The sequence below is a fragment of the Dipodomys spectabilis genome, unplaced genomic scaffold (genome assembly GCF_019054845.1).
Source record: "Dipodomys spectabilis isolate Male_0828 unplaced genomic scaffold, ASM1905484v1 ptg000480l, whole genome shotgun sequence".
Lineage (NCBI taxonomy): Eukaryota > Metazoa > Chordata > Mammalia > Rodentia > Heteromyidae > Dipodomys > Dipodomys spectabilis.
In genome coordinates, this window is record NW_024871157.1 from 3,430,688 (window position 1) to 3,450,192 (window position 19,505).

A 19,505-nucleotide genomic window follows, 5' to 3' on the forward strand; every position below is an offset into this window, starting at 1 on the left:
GCCCTTTAAGATCTGCCCGCCCCCTGGGTCTCCCCAGGCCCCGCCCACCCCGGAAAGACTCATTCTCTCCCCCTCAAGCCACGCCCAGCACACAGGCCCCGCCCCTCAGCCAGACCCCGCCCGGCTCGCAGGCCCCGCCCCGCCGCAGGCCCCGCCCCGCCGCAGGCCCCGCCCCGCCGCAGGCCCCGCCCCGCCGCAGGCCCCGCCCCGCGGCGGAGCGCGGTCACGTGGTCCAGGCTGCGGCGCGGCTCCGCGCGGTCATGGCGGCCCCTCCGTACGGGTTCCGCGGCGGCCGCCCGGCTGGGTCGCTGTCGCGGGCGCTGGTGCTGGCCGTGCTGGTCGGGCTGTCCCCGAGCGGCCCGGCGGGCGCCGTCCCGAGCCCGGGGGACCGCTGGGGGCGCCACAAGCCCGAGCCGCCCGTCTCCCGCAGCCGCTCGGTGCTGGTGGACGCGGCGTCGGGCCAGCTGCGCCTGGTGGACGGCCTCCACCCCGGGGCCGTGGCCTGGGCCAACCTCACCAACGCCATCCGCGAGACCGGGTAAGGGTTGGCCCGGCCCGCGCGGGGCCGGCCCGCAGGGCGCGCCGGGGCCGCCTCGGGCGGGGGACGGCGCCCTGGCCCGCGGGGACTCAGTTTCCCCCGGCCGCCACCCCGCGTCCGGACCGCGTCCCCGGCTGGGAGGGGCCGTCGCAGGGACCCCGCCCCCGTGGACGGTCCCGGGCCCGAGGCCGGCCCCGCCCCCGCGGCCCCCAGGCTAGCTCGTCCCGCCCAAAGCCGGGGCCACAGCACTGGTTTCAGGCCAGTGGGAAAGTTGAGGGTCCCTAAGTTTCCCTAGACACCCAGAGCCCCGGGGCAGGCCCGCCCCACACCGCCCGGCCCCAGGCCCCGAGAGACGGTGGCTCCTGATCGCTGGCAAGAGGCTATTACTGTGAGCAAAACTCGTCCTGACCCCACTCTTCGCTTGTCTAGGGGGTGCTCTCCCCATCCTAGGCCCAGACTGATTGATTGATTGATTTCAGTACTGGGACCCAAACTCAGGGCCTCACATTCTCACTTGAGTTTTTCACCCAAGGCTGGTGCTCTAACACTTGAGCCTCACAAGTTAATTGGAGATGAGTCTCAATGTACTTTATTCCCTCCCCTCCCCCCCCCTCCCCTCCCTTCTCTTCCTTTCTTTTCCCTTCCCCTCCCCCTCCCTTCCCCTCCCTTCCTCTCCCTTCCCCTCCCTTCCCCTCCCTTCCCCTATCACCAGTCCTGGAGCTTGAACTCAGGTCCTGGGCACCATCCCTGAGCTGCTTTTGCTCAAGGCTAGTGCTCTACCACTTGAGCCACTGGGCCACTTCCGAGTTTTTCTGTGTATGAGGTGCTGAGGAATGGAACCCAGGGCTTCATGCATGCTAGGCCAGTGCTCTACCACTGAGCCACCTTCCTCGTACTCAGTAGACTTTCCTGCCTGGGCTGGCTTCCAACTGCAACCAGATCTCAGCCTCTTGAGTAGCAGAATTCCAGGCGTGAGCGTCTGGTACTTGGTTGGCTTTTGAGACACTTGCTCTGAGGCACCCCAGGCTGGCCTCAAAGTTGAGATTTTCCTGCCTCGGCCCTCTGAGTGCTGGGGTCCAGACGTGCACACCGTGCCTGGCCCTGCTCACTTCCTCATAGCAAAACCAGCTGCTTAGAAAAAAATGAGTGGAACTAAAAGAGTTTCAGACAAACTCAAGCCACTTAGAAAGGTAGGAAGAGATATAGGAAGCAAAAACCTGTGTGAGACACCACAACTGGTTTCTAGAACTTCCTGTATATAAACAGGGAAGTAAAAACCTGTAGTAGCCCACCACACATAGAAATGTGTGTGTGTGTGTGTGTGAGTGTGTATGTATGTATGTGTATATATATATATATATATATATATATATATATATATATATATATATATATAGGGGGCTGGGAAGGTGGCTCAGTGTCTGTAGAGCGCTTGCCTTGCATGCCTGAGGCCCTGGGTTTGATTCCTCAGCACCACATAAGCAGAAAAGGCTGGAAGTGGCGCTGTGGCTCAAGTGGTGGAGCGCTAGCCTTGAGCTGAAGAGCTGAGGGACAGCGCCCAGGCCTGGAGTTCAGGCCCCACGACTGGACCACCCCCCAAAAAAAAAGAAATATATGTATATATTTGAGCAGACCTAAACATGCATGCACGTGCATGTATAAGTACAGTTGTGTGTGTGTGTGTGAGAGAGAGAGAGGGAGAGAGATTCTTACTACTTTTGTTGGTTGTGGGGCCTGAACTCTGGGCCTGGGCGCTGTCCCTCAGCTCTTCAGTTCAAGGCTAGCGCTCTACCATTTGGGCCACAGCGCCACTTCCAGTTTTCATTGGAGATAAGAGTTTCACGGACTTTCCTGCCCAGGCTGGCTTTGAACCGCGATCCTCGGAGCTCAGCTTCCTCAGTAGCTAGGATGACAGGCGTGAGCCACCAGCGCCCAGCTTGAGAAATACTTTTAGACGTCGTTATTCTATGGCCCCCTATGGCCCCCCATGGCTTCTCTCTTCCCACCTTTGTCACTGACACCTGCCCTCAGCCACAGCGAGCATGGCTGGCTCTGCCATCAGGTCCTGTGTGTGACTGTGGGGCCTGATGCTGGCCTCCCTCCCAATGGGCTCCATTCCTGAGGCTTTGGTGCCTGTGTGACTGAGACTAGATGAGGGGGTGGGAAGGCTCTGTGGCCATTGGTGGAGGCTGTAGGGTGGCACGGTGAAGGGCGGGGCCTGGGGGCCAAGAGCCTCTGCTCTGCACTGACTCCGGACAGCCTCCTGTCCTGTCAGGTGAACTGGAACGCCTGCCTGCCGTGCAGCGTGGTGTGGCCGGGTGTGCCAAGCGAAAGGAGGAGAGAATGTCGGCTGGTTGTGGGGTTGTAGGCTGATCCAACCTTGGTGGGTATGGAGGGGTTGTTTGGCCCTAGTTTAATTAAAGTCCCTGTGTCCTTCACCCAGCAGTTCATCTCTACAACCAGGCAGGGCATGGAGGTACATTCCTGTAATCTCAGCACTCAGGGTGGGGAGGCAGGGGGGTCATTATTTATTCAGACCACAGCGTGGTTTACTGGAGAGAATCTGTCTCAAAAAACGATAGAAACAGCGGGCGCCAGTGGCTCACACCTGTCACCCTAGCTACTTGGGAGGCTGAAATCTGAGGATCATGGTGTGAAGCCAGCCCAGGAAAGTCTGTACGGCTTATCTCCAGTAAAACCACTCAGGGAAAAAACAAACAAAAAACCAGGAAGTAGTGCTGGGGCCCAAGTGGTAGAGTGCTGGCATTGAGCACACAGAGGATCAGGGACAACACACAAGACCCGAGTTCAGGTCCCAGGACTGGGAGACAAGGCAAATAAAAGCCAGCACCCTTGAGCAGATGTCTGTCTGGTCAGGAGCCACTGACCAAGAGTCCCCTTCCTGTCCAGGTGGGCCTTCCTGGAGCTGGGCACCAATGGCAGCTACAATGACAGCCTGCAGGCCTACGCAGCTGGCGTGGTGGAGGCTTCCGTGTCAGAGGAGGTAAGCCCAGGTGGGGCCCGAGGCCCCGCTGCACTCCTCCTGGGCTGCGGGGTCTGGGGTGTGCGCAGAAGGAGCCCCGGCCCTCCGTCCAGTCCTGACGGCTCCAGACATAGATGATGCTACGGGTACATCCATACAGCAGCCAGCACCCCAGGTCCTCACGTGACACTACCACGTCACCAACGGCCCCCCCGCCTCCCGCCCACAGACGTTTAACACTTCTTTTTGTACTTGTCTTGGGCCCTTTGTGCTGTCTCTGAGCTTTCTTTTTTCTCAAAGCTAATGTTCTTTCTACCACTTGAGCCACAGCTCCACTTCTGGCTTTTTGGTGGTTCATTGAAGACAAGAGTCTCACAGACTTCAACCCACGATCCTCAGATCTCAGCCTCCTGAGTAGCTAGATGGCAGGCGTGAGCCACCAGCAGCTGGCTACAAATGTACAACCCTGGCCCTTGTGACTCACTGCCTGGGTGACCTTGGGAAAGGCCCCTGTGCCTCAGTTTCCTTATCTGCAAGCGGGCATGCCAGCCAGCCTCATAGTGCTAAAATAAAGGGAAAGTTTGGTTTTACTTAGTTTGCCGACCTGGCGCTTCCCATCCAAGGTCAGGCAGACTCGTGGCCTTGGGCCGGGGATGGGCATGGCGGATGGTGAGCCCGCAGCCTCTGGGGACGGAGCGGAGCCAGATCAGAGCAGCTCCGGGGAGTCAACAGCAGCACAGCTGTGAGGCCTGAACTTGTCAGCCCAGGCTCAGCCTTGTACACAGCACTAGGCAGGCAGTGCCAACAGCCTGGCATGTGTCTTGCTGTCTTCTTATCCTGACCTCAGTGCTCAGAGCACAGCAGAGAGCACAAAACATCCCCGGTGGCCTGGCTGGTGCATACAGCTCCAGGCAGGTGAGGTCCAGTCTAGGCCTGGCCTATGGGGCCCTGGCAGGGACAAGAGCTGGGAGCTGCAGGAGGCGGTGGGAGGGGAGAATGGGCATGATCTCAGGTGCCTCTGCTCTGGCCGGCTGAGCCCTCAGGGTCCCCCCCCCCATCATCTGTTGCTCCCCAGCTCATCTACATGCACTGGATGAACACAGTGGTGAACTACTGCGGCCCGTTCGAGTACGAGGTCGGCTACTGTGAGAAGCTCAAGAGCTTCCTGGAGGCCAATCTGGCATGGATGCAGTCGGAGATGGAGCAGCAGGTGAACTCCACCTACTGGCACCAGGTGGGCCTCTGGTGGGGGGCAGTGCCGCCGTTGGGGCGCCCGGCTTCCCCGCTGGCCAGCTGCCCGCCTCCCGCTCTTGGTCCGCCCTGGGGTGTGTGGATGCCCCGTACCGGCCTCTTCCCGTCTCCCCGGCCCATTCTGCTTTCTCCCATCACATATTTTTCTCGCATAGCAAGGTGATTGCTTCCCACATGGCGTGTATCAAATGCAGGTGGAAACAGTTGGAGAAGAGGAAAGGGACAAAAGGAAAACAGAGTTGGGGCCCAGTGGAGTGTGTTTCCCTTCCCCTGGCTGTGCCGGGGCTTTGCCTTCGGGCTGCTGTCTCCGTCCTCAGTGAAAAAGTCAGTTACCGTGAGCACCCACCCCAGGAGACTCCGGGGCTTACCTGGGAGCTCTCCGCCAACCTAGCTCTGCAAAACGGATGCCTGCTCACACATCCGCGATTCTCACTGCTGTTCACACCTCCCATCCCCCTGCATCTCACCCTTCCACCTCCAGCCCTCACCCACTCACACACCCGCCTGTCCGTCCATCCATCCACCCGTGCCCCCACCAACATGTCCCTCTCTCCCCCGCCCCTGGGCACGGAGCTGTTCGTGCCAGCCTGTGAGAGGTGTGGCGATCGTGGCTCCGGGGTGCCCAGGGGGAGCAGGGACAGCTAGGAACCAAACTCAGACTGGCAGTAGTCACCAATGGGCCAGCATGGGATGGGGGGCTTCCTGGAGGAGGTGGCTTTTGACCTCGGCTCTTCAGTGGGGGTAACTGGGGTGGGCACAAGCTGGGGACGTAGTCCACTGGAAGCAAGGGAGTGCTTGGCGTGCAAGGACCAGCGCGGGCTGGAGCCCCTTCCTCGAGGGAGAGGGGCAGCCCTGGGGAGAGGCCTCACCCCCACCCCACCCCTAGGTGCGGCTCACCCTCCTGCAGCTGAAAGGCCTAGAGGACAGCTACGAAGGCCGTGTGGCCTTCCCGACAGAGAAGTTCACCATCAAACCCTTGGGGTTCCTGTAAGTGCCCCCCAAGCGTGCACAGGGTGGGGAGGGCTCCGCACCTCCCAGTGAGACCCCGTCCCATGCCAGCTCCACCCTTTCCCGCACCCCAGCCCCAGTGGGTCAGCCGGCCCCTCGAGCCTCGGCCTGCGGCGGGTGCGGGGCCGCAGGCCTGTGACCCCAGAATCTGGCCTCGCAGCCTGCTGCAGCTCTCGGGAGACCTGGAAGACCTGGAGCCCGCCCTGAACAAGAGCAACAGCAAGCCCGTGCTGGGCTCGGGCGCCTGCTCCGCCCTGGTCAAGCTGCTGCCCGGCCACCGCGACCTGCTGGTGGCCCACAACACCTGGAACTCCTACCAGAACATGCTGCGGGTCATCAAGAAGTACTGGCTGCAGTTCCGGGAGGGCCCCGCAGGTGTGAGCACCCCACAGGAGTGTGGGCAGGCCCCGCGGGGCGGGGTGCCGCTGTGGGGCCGTGCTGGGGGTGTCCCCACTTGACAAGGGGTACCTGCTTGCGCTTGCCGCATGACCGGGGCAGGGGTCAGCTCCAGCCCGGCCCTGCCTCTAAAGCAGCCCCTTCCGGGGAAGAGTGCTTTGCCCACTGCGTTAAGGCACACACAGGAAGCTTCTAGCATGGTGGAATTTAGCCGGCAGCGTCCTGTGGTAAGAGACATTTGGACTCTTGCACGCTGCACGCCCCCAAGTGTAGTAGCCCGCGTGAGAGTTAGAGCACAGGCAGCCTGACGTCAGTGAGCCGCCCTGCTGGCCAGGGCCTGGCTCGTGTGGCTAGCGTGGCCTGGTGGGGGCCGTGTGTGGCACCAGCGGCTCAGGTGGGCCTGGCTTCTTCCTTGGTGGACACTGTCCTGGGCAGCTGCAGGTCTGCCCTGGCCTGTGTGTATGTGATGGGGCCTGGAACTTGGATCCTCCTGCCTGAGCCTCCTGACTGCTGGGATTAGCGTACGTCGCCACACCTGGCCACACCCCCCCTTCTAAACGACGGAAGGGGTGGAGTGCGGTTTCCTCTGGGGCCTGCTGGCTTCCCACCTGGGGACCTCACCTGGCCCGGTGTGGGTGCTGCGGTCTCCGCAGACCTGCTCACCAGCCCCTCGCTGCCCCCCCACAGAGGACCAGCCCCTGATCCCCGGCAGCAAGCAGGTCTTCTCGTCCTACCCGGGAACCATCTTCTCCTGTGACGACTTCTACATTCTGGGCAGCGGGCTGGTGAGTCACCTGTGCCCCCTCCCCGGGGACCTGCCCCAGCGTGAGCCACAGTCCAGGATGGAGGTGGAGATGGCCACTGCCTGCCAAACATGGCCCGAGCTCCTTTCTGGCTGGGGTGCTCAGACCCCCACAAGAGCTTGATCAGCAGAGATCACATACTATGTGGGGGGGGGCTGACGTGTCCTGGAACCCTGTGTCTTAATCCAGGTTTGGGGGAGTCCTCCCGTGGGTGTTGGGGAGGCTCCCCCTCCTCCCTGCCCACAACCTCGACCTTGTTCTGCCCGCGTCCACTCCTGTTGACAATGGGCTGTCCCCCCGCCCCTCCCCCATCAGCTGGCGGGTCTCCAGGCTTGTTCAGAAATGTGTTCCGGCACCCTCAAAGGAGTCCTGCGATCCCAGGGCGCCCCCCCCCCCCCGCCCCGCAGCACTGGAGACCCAGCTCCCCTCTGGAAGTGCCCTCTGCACGGGGTGGGGGTGGGGCGTACTGATGGAGGACTGCTGCTCTCTTGTCTTTTCTGTGGCTTTTCTCCAAGGCCAGGCATGGGGGTGGGGGCTTGCTGGGGAGTGTGGCAGCCGCAGGGGGGCTTCAGCCCCCTGGGAACACGGGGCCTCAGGGGACTCCCCTCCTGCAGGACCTCCCCTCCCGTTTTTTGGTCAGCTTCAAAGCAGGTGGTTTGGGGGAGGGGGTCTTGGAGGCCCCCTGCCCCCCAAGGCTGTTCAGATGCCTGGCAGAGCTGACCAGAAGCTGGTTGTGGGGACAGCCAGAAAGACAGCGGCATCGTTCCCTTGATGAGCGGTCTGTACCCCAGGAAGCCTAGACGTGTGCCTAGACGTGTGCCTGATGTTACACGTTCTCAGCAGGACACTCCCCCGCCCCCTGTTTTTGTCCCAGGGCGAGGCCTGGGTGCTGTCCCTTCGCTCTTTTGCTCAAGGCTGGTCCTCTGCCACTTGAATCACACCTCCAGTTTTGGCTTTTGCTAGTTAATTGGAGATAGGAGTGTCTCAGATTTGTCGATCCCAGCTGGCTTCACACTGTGATCCTCAGATCTCAGGCTCCTGAGTAGCTGGGATTACAGGCAGGAGCCACCAGGCAGGAGGGTGTAACAAACCACTCCTCACTCAGTTTCAGCACGGCCACGTGGTGGCAGGCCACCTGCCTGGGCTGTGCAGTGTCCCTTAACGCCCTCCCCCTCCCAGGTCACACTGGAGACCACTATCGGCAACAGGAACCCCGCCCTGTGGAAGTACGTGCAGCCCGAGGGCTGCGTGCTGGAGTGGGTGCGGAACATCGTGGCCAACCGCCTGGCTGTGGATGGGGACTCCTGGACAGACACCTTCAAGAGGTTCAACAGTGGCACGTGAGTGGCTCTGGCCTGGGACAGAGTCCTCAGCCCTCAGGCACCAGGAGGCCCAGGAGGAAAGGGCTCACCCCGTTCTGTTTGAAGGTTGGGTGGATCAGGTTTGGCAGGAGGAGGAGGGGAGAGGAGGAGAGGGAAGAGAGGAGGAGGAGGAGGAGGAGGGGGCAGGCTTGTGATCCTGGGTCTCAGAGGCCCCAGAGAGGCCCCCACATGCTGGGGAGCCACGGAATGCCCTTCCGGGCCAGCAGCGCGGGCACCCGGCCGGGCCGTGTGTTGTCAGGGTGGTGGCGGGCATTCCTAGGCCATCCCCGCCCGGGACTCGGCTGTGTGGGCACTGGGCAGGGGCTGGGCAGTGGCCCGGCTCTCTTCAGCCCCCGCCTTCACCGCAGGTATAATAACCAGTGGATGATCGTGGACTACAATGTGTTCATTCCGGGAGGGCCCAGTGTTACGAGCAGGGTGCTCACCATCCTGGAACAGATCCCGTGAGGACCCCTGGGAGGCTGGCAGGGAGGGGAGGAGCCAGGGCTGGAGAGTCGCCCCCTCTGGCGCGGGCGGGGCCTCGGGGCCTGTGCGGGTGCAGGGCACAGCGCGCAGGTGCTCACTGAACCCTCTGCTCCCAGGGGCATGGTGGTAATAGCTGACAAGACCCAGGAGCTCTACCGCGCCACCTACTGGGCCAGCTACAACATCCCGTACGTGCCCTCCCTCCTCGCCGGCCTCCCAAGCTGCCCTTTCTTCTGGGGGTGCAGGGTTCTCCCCTAGGTGACTGGTTTGCTTTTGCCGGTACTGGCGCTTGAGCTGCAGGCCTCTCACGTTGCTGGAGCTGGTTCGCTTCCAGGCTTTGCCGGGGGGCCGGGCAGCGAGTTGCTGTGCTCTTATGCCTCAAAGCCCAGTCTGTGGCCCCAGCTCCGGCCCCCGAGGTCGGGGCAGCGGGGCGGGGGTGGATGGGGCAGCCTGCCACTTCTCCAGTGTGGCTGCCTCGGTGCCCCTTGCTTCCCGCCTGGTGCAGGGAATCGTGGGAGGCTGGGGATGAGCCTGTGTGGGGTGGGCCCCAGAGCCGTGGACTCGGTCCCCGCTGCCCGGTGTCCCGGCGTGAGCGCCGGCGCTGTGCTGTCACCGCCCCTGGGCGTCAGGCCAGGGCCTGGGTCTGCGTCCTGGTGACCAGCTCTGTCCCGCTGGCAGGTCCTCCGAGACCGTGTTCAACGCCAGCGGGCTGCGGGAGCTGGTGGCCCAGTACGGGGACTGGTTCTCCTACAACAAGAGCCCCCGCGCCCAGATCTTCCAGCGGAACCACTCGCTGGTGCGCGACATGCACTCCATGATCCAGCTGATGAGGTGCGCCGGCCCCGCCATGCCATGCCGGGGAGCCCCCGTCTCACGGGGGGGGGGGGGATCCATGTAGGACCGGCGTGGCTGTGGCTGTGTGGCCGGGGCCATCGGAGTCCCCAGCAGTGTTGTGGAGCGGGGTGCCTCCCGCTCCTGCTCTTCCTGGGGCAGGTGGGGTGCATGGGCTGGTCTGGGAGCCCCGGGGCGGTGGCCTTGAGGCTCCTGTGCCTTCGCTCGCCAGGTACAACGACTTCCTCCACGACCCCCTGTCGCTGTGCGAGGCCTGCGACCCCAAGCCCAACGGGGAGAACGCCATCTCCGCCCGCTCCGACCTCAACCCGGCCAATGGGTCCTACCCGTTCCAGGCGCTACGGCAGCGCTCCCACGGGGGCATCGACGTGAAGGTGGCCTGGGGTGGGGGGGGGCTGCAGGGGGTGGGGTTCACGGGCAGGGCGGGGCCATGGCCTCGGTCAAGGTCAGGGGTCAGGAGGGCCAGGCCCCCCCAGATCTCATCCACCTGCCCTCTGCTCCCCCACCCCCAGGTCACCAGCATGTCACTAGCCAAGGCCCTGGGGCTGCTGGCCGTCAGCGGCCCCACGTGGGACCAGGTGCCCCCGTTCCAGTGGAGCTCCTCGCCCTTCCCAGACGTGCTGCACATGGGCCAGCCGGACCTCTGGAAGTTCTTGCCCGTGGAGGTCCTGTGGGGCCCGTTCTGGAGACCCGCCCCGCCCTCTGAGGGGCCCTGATTTGTCGCCAGGGTCTGCCAGGGCCATCTGCATCCAGTGGTCTCCCCGCGGAGTGACATGCAAACCCAGCGGGGCACAGGCCTGACCTCACTGTCCCCCCTGAAGCAGGGCAGCCACGGCCATCCTGCCCTGCCTGTCTCGCTCTCTCCCTCCCTCCCTCCATGGCTCTCTCCCCCTCGGCCGCTCTCCCTCCCTCTCCCTCGTTTCTCCACGTCTCTGCCATCTCTGGGCCTGCCCTAAAACTCTGCTCCCTCCTCAGTCCTAAACCGGGCCTCCCCCCTAGGCCTCCTCCCCTCTCCCTCGCTTGGGATTCCTGGGGTAGTGAGCTTCCTCCTGGGACCCGGCTGTGGTCTCTGGTTGGTCCTGGCCAGTCTGGCGCCTCCCCCTTCGGGGAGCAGCCCTGCCCATGTCCCTTGTCCCTCTGTCTGGGCAGCTTCCTGAGGACAGAAGCTTGACCATGCACACGAACCAAAGTTTCTGGCCACCTGTGGCTGGCGGACTCTCCAGTGTCTTCTCCCTGCGGGGCTGGTAGCTCTGTGCCCAGGCTCTGGTCTGCCCTACCCCTGCCTAGGCCTGCCCCTGGGCTCCGGCCAGAGCCACAGCACCCTGCTGCAGCAACCGAAGGGCAGGCCGTGCGTGATGCCATTAAACATGAGAGGCTGTGGCTGCGCCGTGCTTCTTGGGGTGAGGGAAGGGGCGGGGCCCATCTCTTGGCTGGCTTCAGTTATACCTCCCACTGACATAGATGTCTGTCCGTCTGTCTGTCCACATGCAGTCACCCACCCATCCATCTGCCCAGTAACCCATTTGTCCATCCATCCATTCATCCTTCCTTCCTTCCTAGGTGTTTATTGAGCACCTGCCATGCACGAGGTCCTGTCTAGGACCTTGGTAACCGCCGGGCCCTCTAAGGCCCTTCTGTGGGCTGTAGAGCAGCCCCGTCCCAGTGGCCTTCCACACAGCCTGCCTGAGAGCTGAGAGCTTCATGCTGGTCTGTGCTGGGGGTAGAAAGCACACAGCCCTTCCTGGAGCCACGGACATGGCTTCGAGTCCGGCCTCTGTCTCTCACTACGTGTAGAAACCTTAGCGCCTCGGTGGCCTCATCTGCAGAGTGGGGCTGCGATGTTCACAGCCACCCCAGGGTGTGGTGAGGGTGTCCTGTCGAGGGGGAGCCGGGAGCTCTGTGCACGCGCCACCTGCTGTTAGCAAGCCCCCGTCAGGCCCCCAGTACAGGCCGGGCCCTGCTTCCCTATCCCAAGAGGCCTGTGGTTACCAGGCACATGACCTGCTTCTTGTCGGCTGCCATGATGTGTGTGTGTGGCTTAAACTCAGGGCCCTAAACTGGCCCAGCTTTCCTGGTCACGGCTGGTGCTCTACCACTGGAGCCATAGCCTTCTAGCCCAGCTTTTTGCTGATTAATTGGCGAGGAGTCTCATGCACTGCCCAGCCTGGCTTCAAGCCGGGATCCTCACATCTCAGCCTCCTGAGTAGGATTACAGGTGTGAGCCACCTAGCCAAGATTTTTTTGTTACTGTTTTATAAATATGTATTTATCCTTTTCAATGAAAAAGTGCACATTAGAAAACTGGTTGAGCTGAGCTGGGCCTCGGGGGGAGGGCGTCCCGATGTGAGTCTGTGCAGTGCTCTCGGGTTCGGCTTGGGGGGAAGCCTGGGTGCCGAGTCCCTCCTGCTGAGATCTGGGACCCCGCCACGGACCCAGGGCGCTGCTCCAGGCAGCCGCCACCCTCGGGTGGCTGAGAGCGGTCCCTTGTTCCAGAGGCTCAGTTCCGCACCTCGGGGGGCTGCTGACTGGCCAGCCCAACTCTGCTCACAATCCAGGAGTATTCACGGCGAGGTGCAGGTGTAAACCCATCCCAGGTGCGGCCGGGCCTCACTCCGGCAGCCCGTTCTTCATGCCCAGCTGTGCCTTGAGGGCCTGCAGCTGGGCCAGGCTGATGTTGCTGCCCCCGCAGACAATGGCCACCAGGGAGGACAGGGGCACCGGCAGCTTCCCCTCCCCCTGGAGCTTCTTCACCACCTGGCTGTAGATGGCAGCCAGGGCAGCCCCACAGGCGGGCTCCACCAGGGTCTTCTCATCGTCTGTGGGGGGGGGGGAAGGGTATGGTCAGGTGGGTGTGAGGAACTGCAAGGCCATTTGTGGAGCTTGGGGGTCATGAGCCAATCAGAACAGGCCACTTGCAGAGCTTGGGGAACATGAACCAGTCAGCTCAGCTCTGGCCACAGACTCAAGTCTTGGGCCAAACTCTCATGATCACAGCAGGTAGGTAGGGCCCTCCGAGCCTGAGGCAGGGTCTAGGTTTGGTCGTGAGCATTCACAGGTGTGAAATGGTGGTCATGGCTGAAGCACTGAGCATCACAGCTGAGGAGCCAAATTGCCTACAAGTTCAGGAGAATTAAATGGCAGCTGTGCTCCACCCTCTCGCCTCCAGTCCCTGTCCTAGGCTGAACCTGGAAGGAGTTCAGTTATTGACCCTCCTGCAAATCCAACTCTGAGCCCATCCTTTCCTCTTTTACCATGGCTACTAGGAAGCTCAGAATCAACATTTGAAACATTTAGTTACTGTTCCCTATTTTTATGGTTAACAGACTTACATTTCTGTGTGTGTGTGTGTGTGTGTGTGTGTGTGTGTTTTAAAGTTTGTTGTACTATGAGAAAGGCCACATTCTAGACAGAGATAGGAGGCAAAATTGGGGTGAGCAGGATCCCTTGGCACATACCCACAAACTTCTCAATGGCAGCCACAGCCTCCTGGTCCGAGACAACCTCAGAGAAAATGGGGTGTTCCTGAAACACCTTCAGGGCCTGTGCCCCTACAGTCGCCACGCCCAGAGCCTTGGCGACACTGGGAGAGGTGGGGTGTGGATGGGAATGGGGGAGGGGGCAGGCGAGAGAGGAAGGAGGCAGAGACAAGGAGGAGAGAAAGAGGCGCATGTAAGAGGCAGCCCCTGCAGCTAGGGGGCCTGGGGGCCCCTTTCTGCCTGGGCTTCCAGGCTCAGGATTGCAGCCACCTCCTCCTAGGTATGACCCCATAGTGCCACGGTCTCCCCACCCCTACCCCCCGCCCCCACCAAAACAAGCACCATGCATGAAGTAATGCATGGCAGCTTTTGCTGATACTAATTGCCTGAGTTTTGTATAAGGAAACTGAGGCCGGGGGGGGGGGGGAGTAGTGGGGATGGGGAGGAATCTCCACAGTGATCACTTCTGTCCCGGCAGGGAACAGAGGTCAGAACAGCAACGGCCAGACTCAGAAATCCAGAGGATTCCTGTCTGGGGCAGAGAACTCTTGTCTACTGTAGGTATTCTAACTGCACCCATGGAGACCTGGCATCAAGACACTTTCCCAGATTCCCTTGCAGCTAGGTGTGATCACGTGACAAGTTCTGTCCAATGAGAGGAAGTTCAGCCAGTTTTCAACGCTATGATCATGTGGAAGGGAGAGTGTGCTTTGGATTTGGAACTTGGGACTCGCTCCAGGCGACCGATTTAGGATACAATGTTGTCTCCCTTTGTGGGCAGGGGTTGGGGACAACTCTGTAGTAGAAGAGTATGGTGAGTGAGGTGCATTTGATTTTTTTTTTTTTGACTTAGGATGTTTTCACCTGATGATGTTTCCTGGGATGGGAGGAACCCTGTTACAGTCAAAAAGCCAGCTGTACTTTGTCTTTAAAGGCTGGGCACAGCCATTTGCCTTTGCTTCCTCTTTCCTGCCAGATGGAGGGTAGCCGTGCTAGCTGGCATGTAGGCAGCCATTTTGGACTTAGCATAGTGGGGCAAGAAACTCCAGGAACCTGGTCTCTGATGTGGACTTGCCCACAACATGCCCCCCTTCAGATTCTCATAGCAGAGAAAAATAAAGCTCTATGTTGTTTAAGCCACTGTTGCTGTACTGCATGCACCCCCAAAGCTAAGTGCAGCGGGACAAAGATTGGGTACTGGAATATGAATGTCCTGAGAGCAAGAGCTACGGATATTTGTCACCTCTCTCTGAGATCAGCCAGTGTCTTGCACAAGTCAGGGGCTCAATAAATGACTGGCAGATTAATGCTGTGTGTAAACCTTGATTTCTAGAAATGATTAATGTAGCCTGGTATCTCTGGTTCACACCCCTAATCCTAACTACTCAAGAGACCGAGATCTGATCATCATGGTTCAAAGACAGCCCAGGCAGAAAAGCTGTGAGACTCTTATCTCCAATTAACCATCAAAAAGCCGGAAGTGGAGCTATGATTCAAGTGGTAGAGCGCCAGCACTGAGACAAAAAAGCTAAGGGACAGATCCTGAGTTCAAGCCCTAGGACACACACACACACACACACACACACACACACACCACATACATCCACTTGTTAATATTAACATTTTTACCCAAGGAAATAGGACATTGTTGGCATGCAGTCCCAGCCGGCCTATGCACAAACACCCACAGCTTTAGTTTCCGAAATGGCCTGTAAAACAGGGCTAGGGTAAAACAGGGCTAGGGGGTGTGGGAGACTCCCCGGCTGCTCACCTGGTGATCCTGGGCAGGGAGACCAGCTTGCCTTCCCTTGTGGCCGCATGGAAGCTGTGGGCACCGATGGTTTCCATGGCGATGATGGGTACGTCCCCCCAGCCCACCTCCTGCAGTCCCTGGACCACCCCGCACAGCAGCCCCCCGCCGCCCACCGACAGCACGATGGCCCCTGGCTTTGTGCTCAGCGCCTCTTTCAGCTCCCGGACGATGGACATGTGGCCTTCCCTGGGGGTGAGGTCAGGAGAAGTGGGGGACAGGTCAGGGCTGAGCTCTCTGGGGATGCCAGACAGGGGTCCCGCACTGAGATGACAGGTTGGGTTGCACCTGCCCTCATCTGATGGGTCTTGGACACCCCTGCCTGCCCCCAGCCCTGGCTGTCAGCCTGTCTGGCCTCTGCAGCTGCCTTACAATGTGGCCTCCGGCGGTGCCAGGAGGTGATGCCGCCAGGAGGTGATGCCCCTGAGCCGGTGGGTAAGGAGGCCTTTGGCTAAACGCCCCCACGCCTCCTCCGCGTGTGGAGGACCCACGGGGCACCCAAGGACAAAGCTCCAGCAGCCAGGGAAGGCTCCCTGCCCACCAGAGCCCCTTCTACCCACTTCCTGCCTGTGTCACTGAGTCACCCCCAGATGAGCTGCTTCCTTCCTCTCTGGTCCTTGCTCCTGGGGCGGGGGGGAGCCTGCATTGGAGTCCCCATCTCTATGGAGCTATGTGTGACAGACGCCCACCACCCACACCAGGGGACCCAGAGACCCACTCACCAGATAAGGGGGTCATCGAACGGGGGCACGTATACCCAGCCGGGGTTGTTCTTCACCAGGGCCTTGGCCAGCTCGAAGGCCTCCACCAGTGTCTGTGGGGCCATAGGACGGAGATAGGGGGCGTGGGGGATGGGCGTGGCTGGGATGTGGGTGGGGCTCGGGATGTGGGCGAGGCCAGGATGGGCGGGGCCAGAGAGGTGGGATCCTGTCCCTCCCCAGGTGTCCTAGGACAGGGGTGGGCGTGGCTGGGTGGTGGGTGGGGCCGGAGAGGTAGGATCTTGGTTGGCACTTACTTCTCCCACCACCTCGACCACGGCTCCTTCGCTCTTGAGCCGCTCCACGGTGAGCTCGGGCGTGGTGTTGGGCACGACGATGGTGGCGGGGATGCCCAGTTTCCTGGCGGCATAGGCAGCCGCCATGCCCGCGTTGCCCGCTGTGCGTGGGGGGGGGGTGGCAATGTCTCAGTGTGGGTGACCTGGCCAACCCCCACACTAAGAGCTCTGGTCTTCCCTTCCTCCCCCATGACCGCGGGCCTCCTCCTAGAACTCAGAGTGGAGACTGCGGGCACAGCGCAAGCGAGGGCGCAGAGAGGTGGTGCGGTGGCCCGAGGACACGCAGCGAGGACACTGCTGGCTTACCCGAGGAGCAGACGAAGTGCTCACAGCCCCGCGCAGCCCACTGTGGAGACAAGAGTGGAGGTGAGGGCCGCCCCCTTCACTGCTGGGCGCGGCCTTCACCCCCAGGGCAGGGGGGGCCAGCCCACCTAGCGCCCCTTTGCGTCTGTTTGGGAGTCTGCCAGGTATCTGGGGGGCTGGGCGCGTGGTCTCCCTGCCACATCCTCCCCAGCGCTGGGAAGGCAGGTGTGTGCCAGCTCCCCAGCTCCCGAACCATGGGGTCCAGACCCTGGTCCTCGGGAGGAAGGAGGGCTCTCCCTCCCCACACCCCCTTTCCACCCCCCTACCGTCTTGCAGAAGTGCCCGATGCCCCGGATCTTGAAGGAGCCAGAGGGCTGGGAGCTGTCCATCTTGAGGTAGACACTGGTGCCGGCCACCTTGGTCAGGGTCATGCTGTCGCGGATGGGGCTCTTCACGTGCAGGGGCTCTGCCGACGCCATTGTGGAGGGTCCTGAGAGCTGGCCAGGTGCCGGCGGTTGCCCTGAGGTTGGGGGGGGGGGCAGAGGAGGAGGTGTTGAGAAAAGCTCTGAGGTGATACAGTGACCCAAGACTGTCAACCTCAGCCCCAGCCATTAGCTCGTCTTGGGCCATGAGCAGGTAATCTGTGCTCTGCCTCTGCTTCCCCAGTCTGTAGAATGGGGTGTGGTTTGGGCTGCTGGGGATGCTCAGGTGGGGAGCTCAGAGCACAAGCTCTCTCAGGCTCTGTGGCCTCACATGCAGGTTGAGTCTTTTGGTCTTGCTAGGATTTACAGGGGAGATCTGATTCTCCCCCGACTTGGGCAGACGGTTGGATGAGGGCTTGTCTGGTGTCCCCTGCAGCCCAGATAAATCCGAGCCAACGTCTCCATTTTTTTTCTTTTGGTGGGTTGTAGGTCTTGAACTCTGGGCCTGGGCGCTGTCCCTCAGCTCTTCAGCTCAAGGCTAGCGCTCTACCACTTGAGCCATAGCGCCACTTCTGGTTTTCTGGTGGTTTATTGGAGATCAGAGTCTCACAGACTTTCTTGCCCAGGCTGGCTTTGAACCTCTATCCTCAGATCTCAGCCTCCTGAGTAGCTAAGATTACAGGTGTGAGCCACCTGTACCTGGCTAGCACCTCTATTTTTTTTTTTTTTTGGCTGGTTGTGGGGCTTGAACTCTGGGCCTGGGTGCTGTCCCTGAGCTCTTCAGCTCAAGGCAAGTGCTGTACCACTTGAGCCACAGCACCACTTCTGGGTTTCTGGTGGTTTATTGGAGATAAGAGTCTCATGGACTTTCCTGCCTGGGCTGGCTTTGAACCTCAGTCCTCAGATCTCAGCCTCCTGAGTAGCTAGGTTTATAGGCGTGAGACTGGTGCCTGGCAAGCACCTCCATTTTTAATGTCACCATTGAGTCCAAACCTCTGGACTTGGCACTCCTGGCTCAAGCATAGATTGCAGACAGCTGGCTAGACATTCTCAGTTATAAGGAAAGTGCGGGGGGGGGGGGGAGCCACCTCACCCACTTCAGCACTTCCCTCTCTGACCACCCCACGACCACCCAGATTAGTGCAGATCCCAGGCCGGCCACCTCCTCTCAGGTAGATGTCTTGATATGGCGGGCACTTCACAACAGGTGCTCCTAGCCAGGCACTAGTGCTCACACCTGTAATCCTAGCTACTCAAGAGGCTGAGATCTGAGGATGGAAGTTTGAAGCCAGCCAGGGCAGGAAAGTCTGAGACTCTTCTCTCTAATTAACCACCAGAAAGTCAGAAGTGGCGCTGTGGCTCAAGTGGAAGAGCACTAGCCTTGAGCAAAAGAGCTCAGGGACAGCGCCCAGGACCTGAATGCAAACCTCAGGACTGGCACAAAATAAAAACAAAACAAGAGTGCACCCCCAAATCTCCTGGCGGTAACTTTCAGTTCCTATGGTTATGACCCAGCCGCGGCACCCAGTCATGACCCGTGGGCATGGAAAGCCTGTGGATCCCACCACAAGGACCCCTTGTCAGGCAGATTTGGGGAGCCCCAGCAACCCTCTCCTGGGCTGGGCTCTCAGAGAAAGGGGTTCAGAGACCTGAAACCCATCCCACCTGCGGGAGGGAGGGAAGTGGCTTGGGGGCTGGGAACACTCAGTAACTGTCACCTCTTACGGCTCATTTCCCTGAGTGGGGGTGAGGGAGGGTGGGAAGGCATGAGGGAGGGGGAGGGAGGGATGGGGGCGAGGGGTGGACTCTGCGATTGTCCCAAGGCCCGGAGCCCCTGGCTGCAGAGATCTATCCGCCCCCTGTCCCTCACTTGCCCCCCTCTTTCCCTGACAGTCCCTACTGGGATCCCCCAGCCAGGCCCGGGGGGGGGGGGTGTTAGCTGAGAACGGGGCCACTTACCCGGCAGAGGCGGTAAGGAGCTGCTGGATTGGGTCGGTGGTCCAAGCCGAGGGGGAGCACAGACTGCAGAACTGGACCCCCCGGTGTGCACGCTGCTCAGGCTTTATTCCCCCAGCACCTCCAGGCAGCCAATGGGGTCCCAGGGCGCCACGAGGCCACGCCCCAAGGCCACGCCCCTGCCTAGAGCACACCTCCTGGCCGCTGGAGCTTCCTGGAGGGAGGGGGAGCTGGCCTGCTTTCTGGGGCTGGGTCTCCGGTCCCAGTGGCCTCTTTGCCCTCCCTTCCCTCCCACCATCAGTTTCTTCATTTGCCCATGGTAACATCAGCTACCCCAGGACTTGGGCTGGCATGGGATCCTGAGAAACCTTTAAGCGACTCAGCCTGCGAGTCCCAGGCTGCCAGGGCAGCCAGACCCTGTCTCAAAAAGAGAAAAAGAAATAAAAATGATCCACCCGAATGGGTAACAGCCACAGAGCCCTCCCTCAGCAAGTGGCCAAGGACCAGGAGAGGGCTCAGTAACAATCACCATCTTACAGAAAGAGAAACTGAGGGCTGGGCGTGGAGGCAAAGGCCTGTAATCCCAGCTTTTTGGGAGACAGAGGAAGGGCTGAGGATCAAAGTTCCAGGCCAGCTGGGAAAAATTAGCACGAGACGATCTCATTGGAAAAACTAATTTAGAAAGGCTGGGGGCAAGGCTCGACTGGGTAGAGCTTGCCTAGAGCGCACCGAGGCCCTGAGTTCAAACCCCAGCATCACCAAAAAGAACAAGGAAAATGAGAAGAGAAGTCTCGCTGCAACACGCT

General features: G+C 60.8%; 2 protein-coding genes across 2 annotated transcripts; one reads left to right on the plus strand and one right to left on the minus strand.

Annotated features, from left to right (window-relative positions):
• The first annotated feature begins 249 nt into the window (after positions 1 to 249).
• Positions 250 to 11,058, plus strand: Plbd2 (phospholipase B domain containing 2). Its single transcript, XM_042669056.1, has 12 exons — positions 250 to 538; positions 3,449 to 3,542; positions 4,597 to 4,755; positions 5,659 to 5,759; positions 5,941 to 6,155; positions 6,864 to 6,961; positions 8,159 to 8,319; positions 8,709 to 8,804; positions 8,943 to 9,014; positions 9,505 to 9,657; positions 9,890 to 10,052; positions 10,191 to 11,058. The coding sequence occupies exons 1-12, from the start codon at positions 261 to 263 to the stop codon at positions 10,392 to 10,394; spliced, it is 1,794 nt and encodes a 597-aa protein (XP_042524990.1). The 5' UTR covers positions 250 to 260; the 3' UTR covers positions 10,395 to 11,058.
• Positions 11,059 to 12,237: 1,179 nt separating this feature from the next.
• Positions 12,238 to 16,800, minus strand: Sds (serine dehydratase). The gene is made up of 7 exons (XM_042669047.1): positions 16,648 to 16,800; positions 16,325 to 16,364; positions 15,980 to 16,119; positions 15,687 to 15,778; positions 14,926 to 15,153; positions 13,134 to 13,258; positions 12,238 to 12,494 (listed from the first exon to the last, which is right to left on the minus strand). Exons 1-7 carry the CDS (start codon positions 16,798 to 16,800, stop codon positions 12,286 to 12,288), a joined length of 987 nt encoding a protein of 328 aa, XP_042524981.1. The 3' UTR covers positions 12,238 to 12,285.
• Positions 16,801 to 19,505: the final 2,705 nt, after the last annotated feature.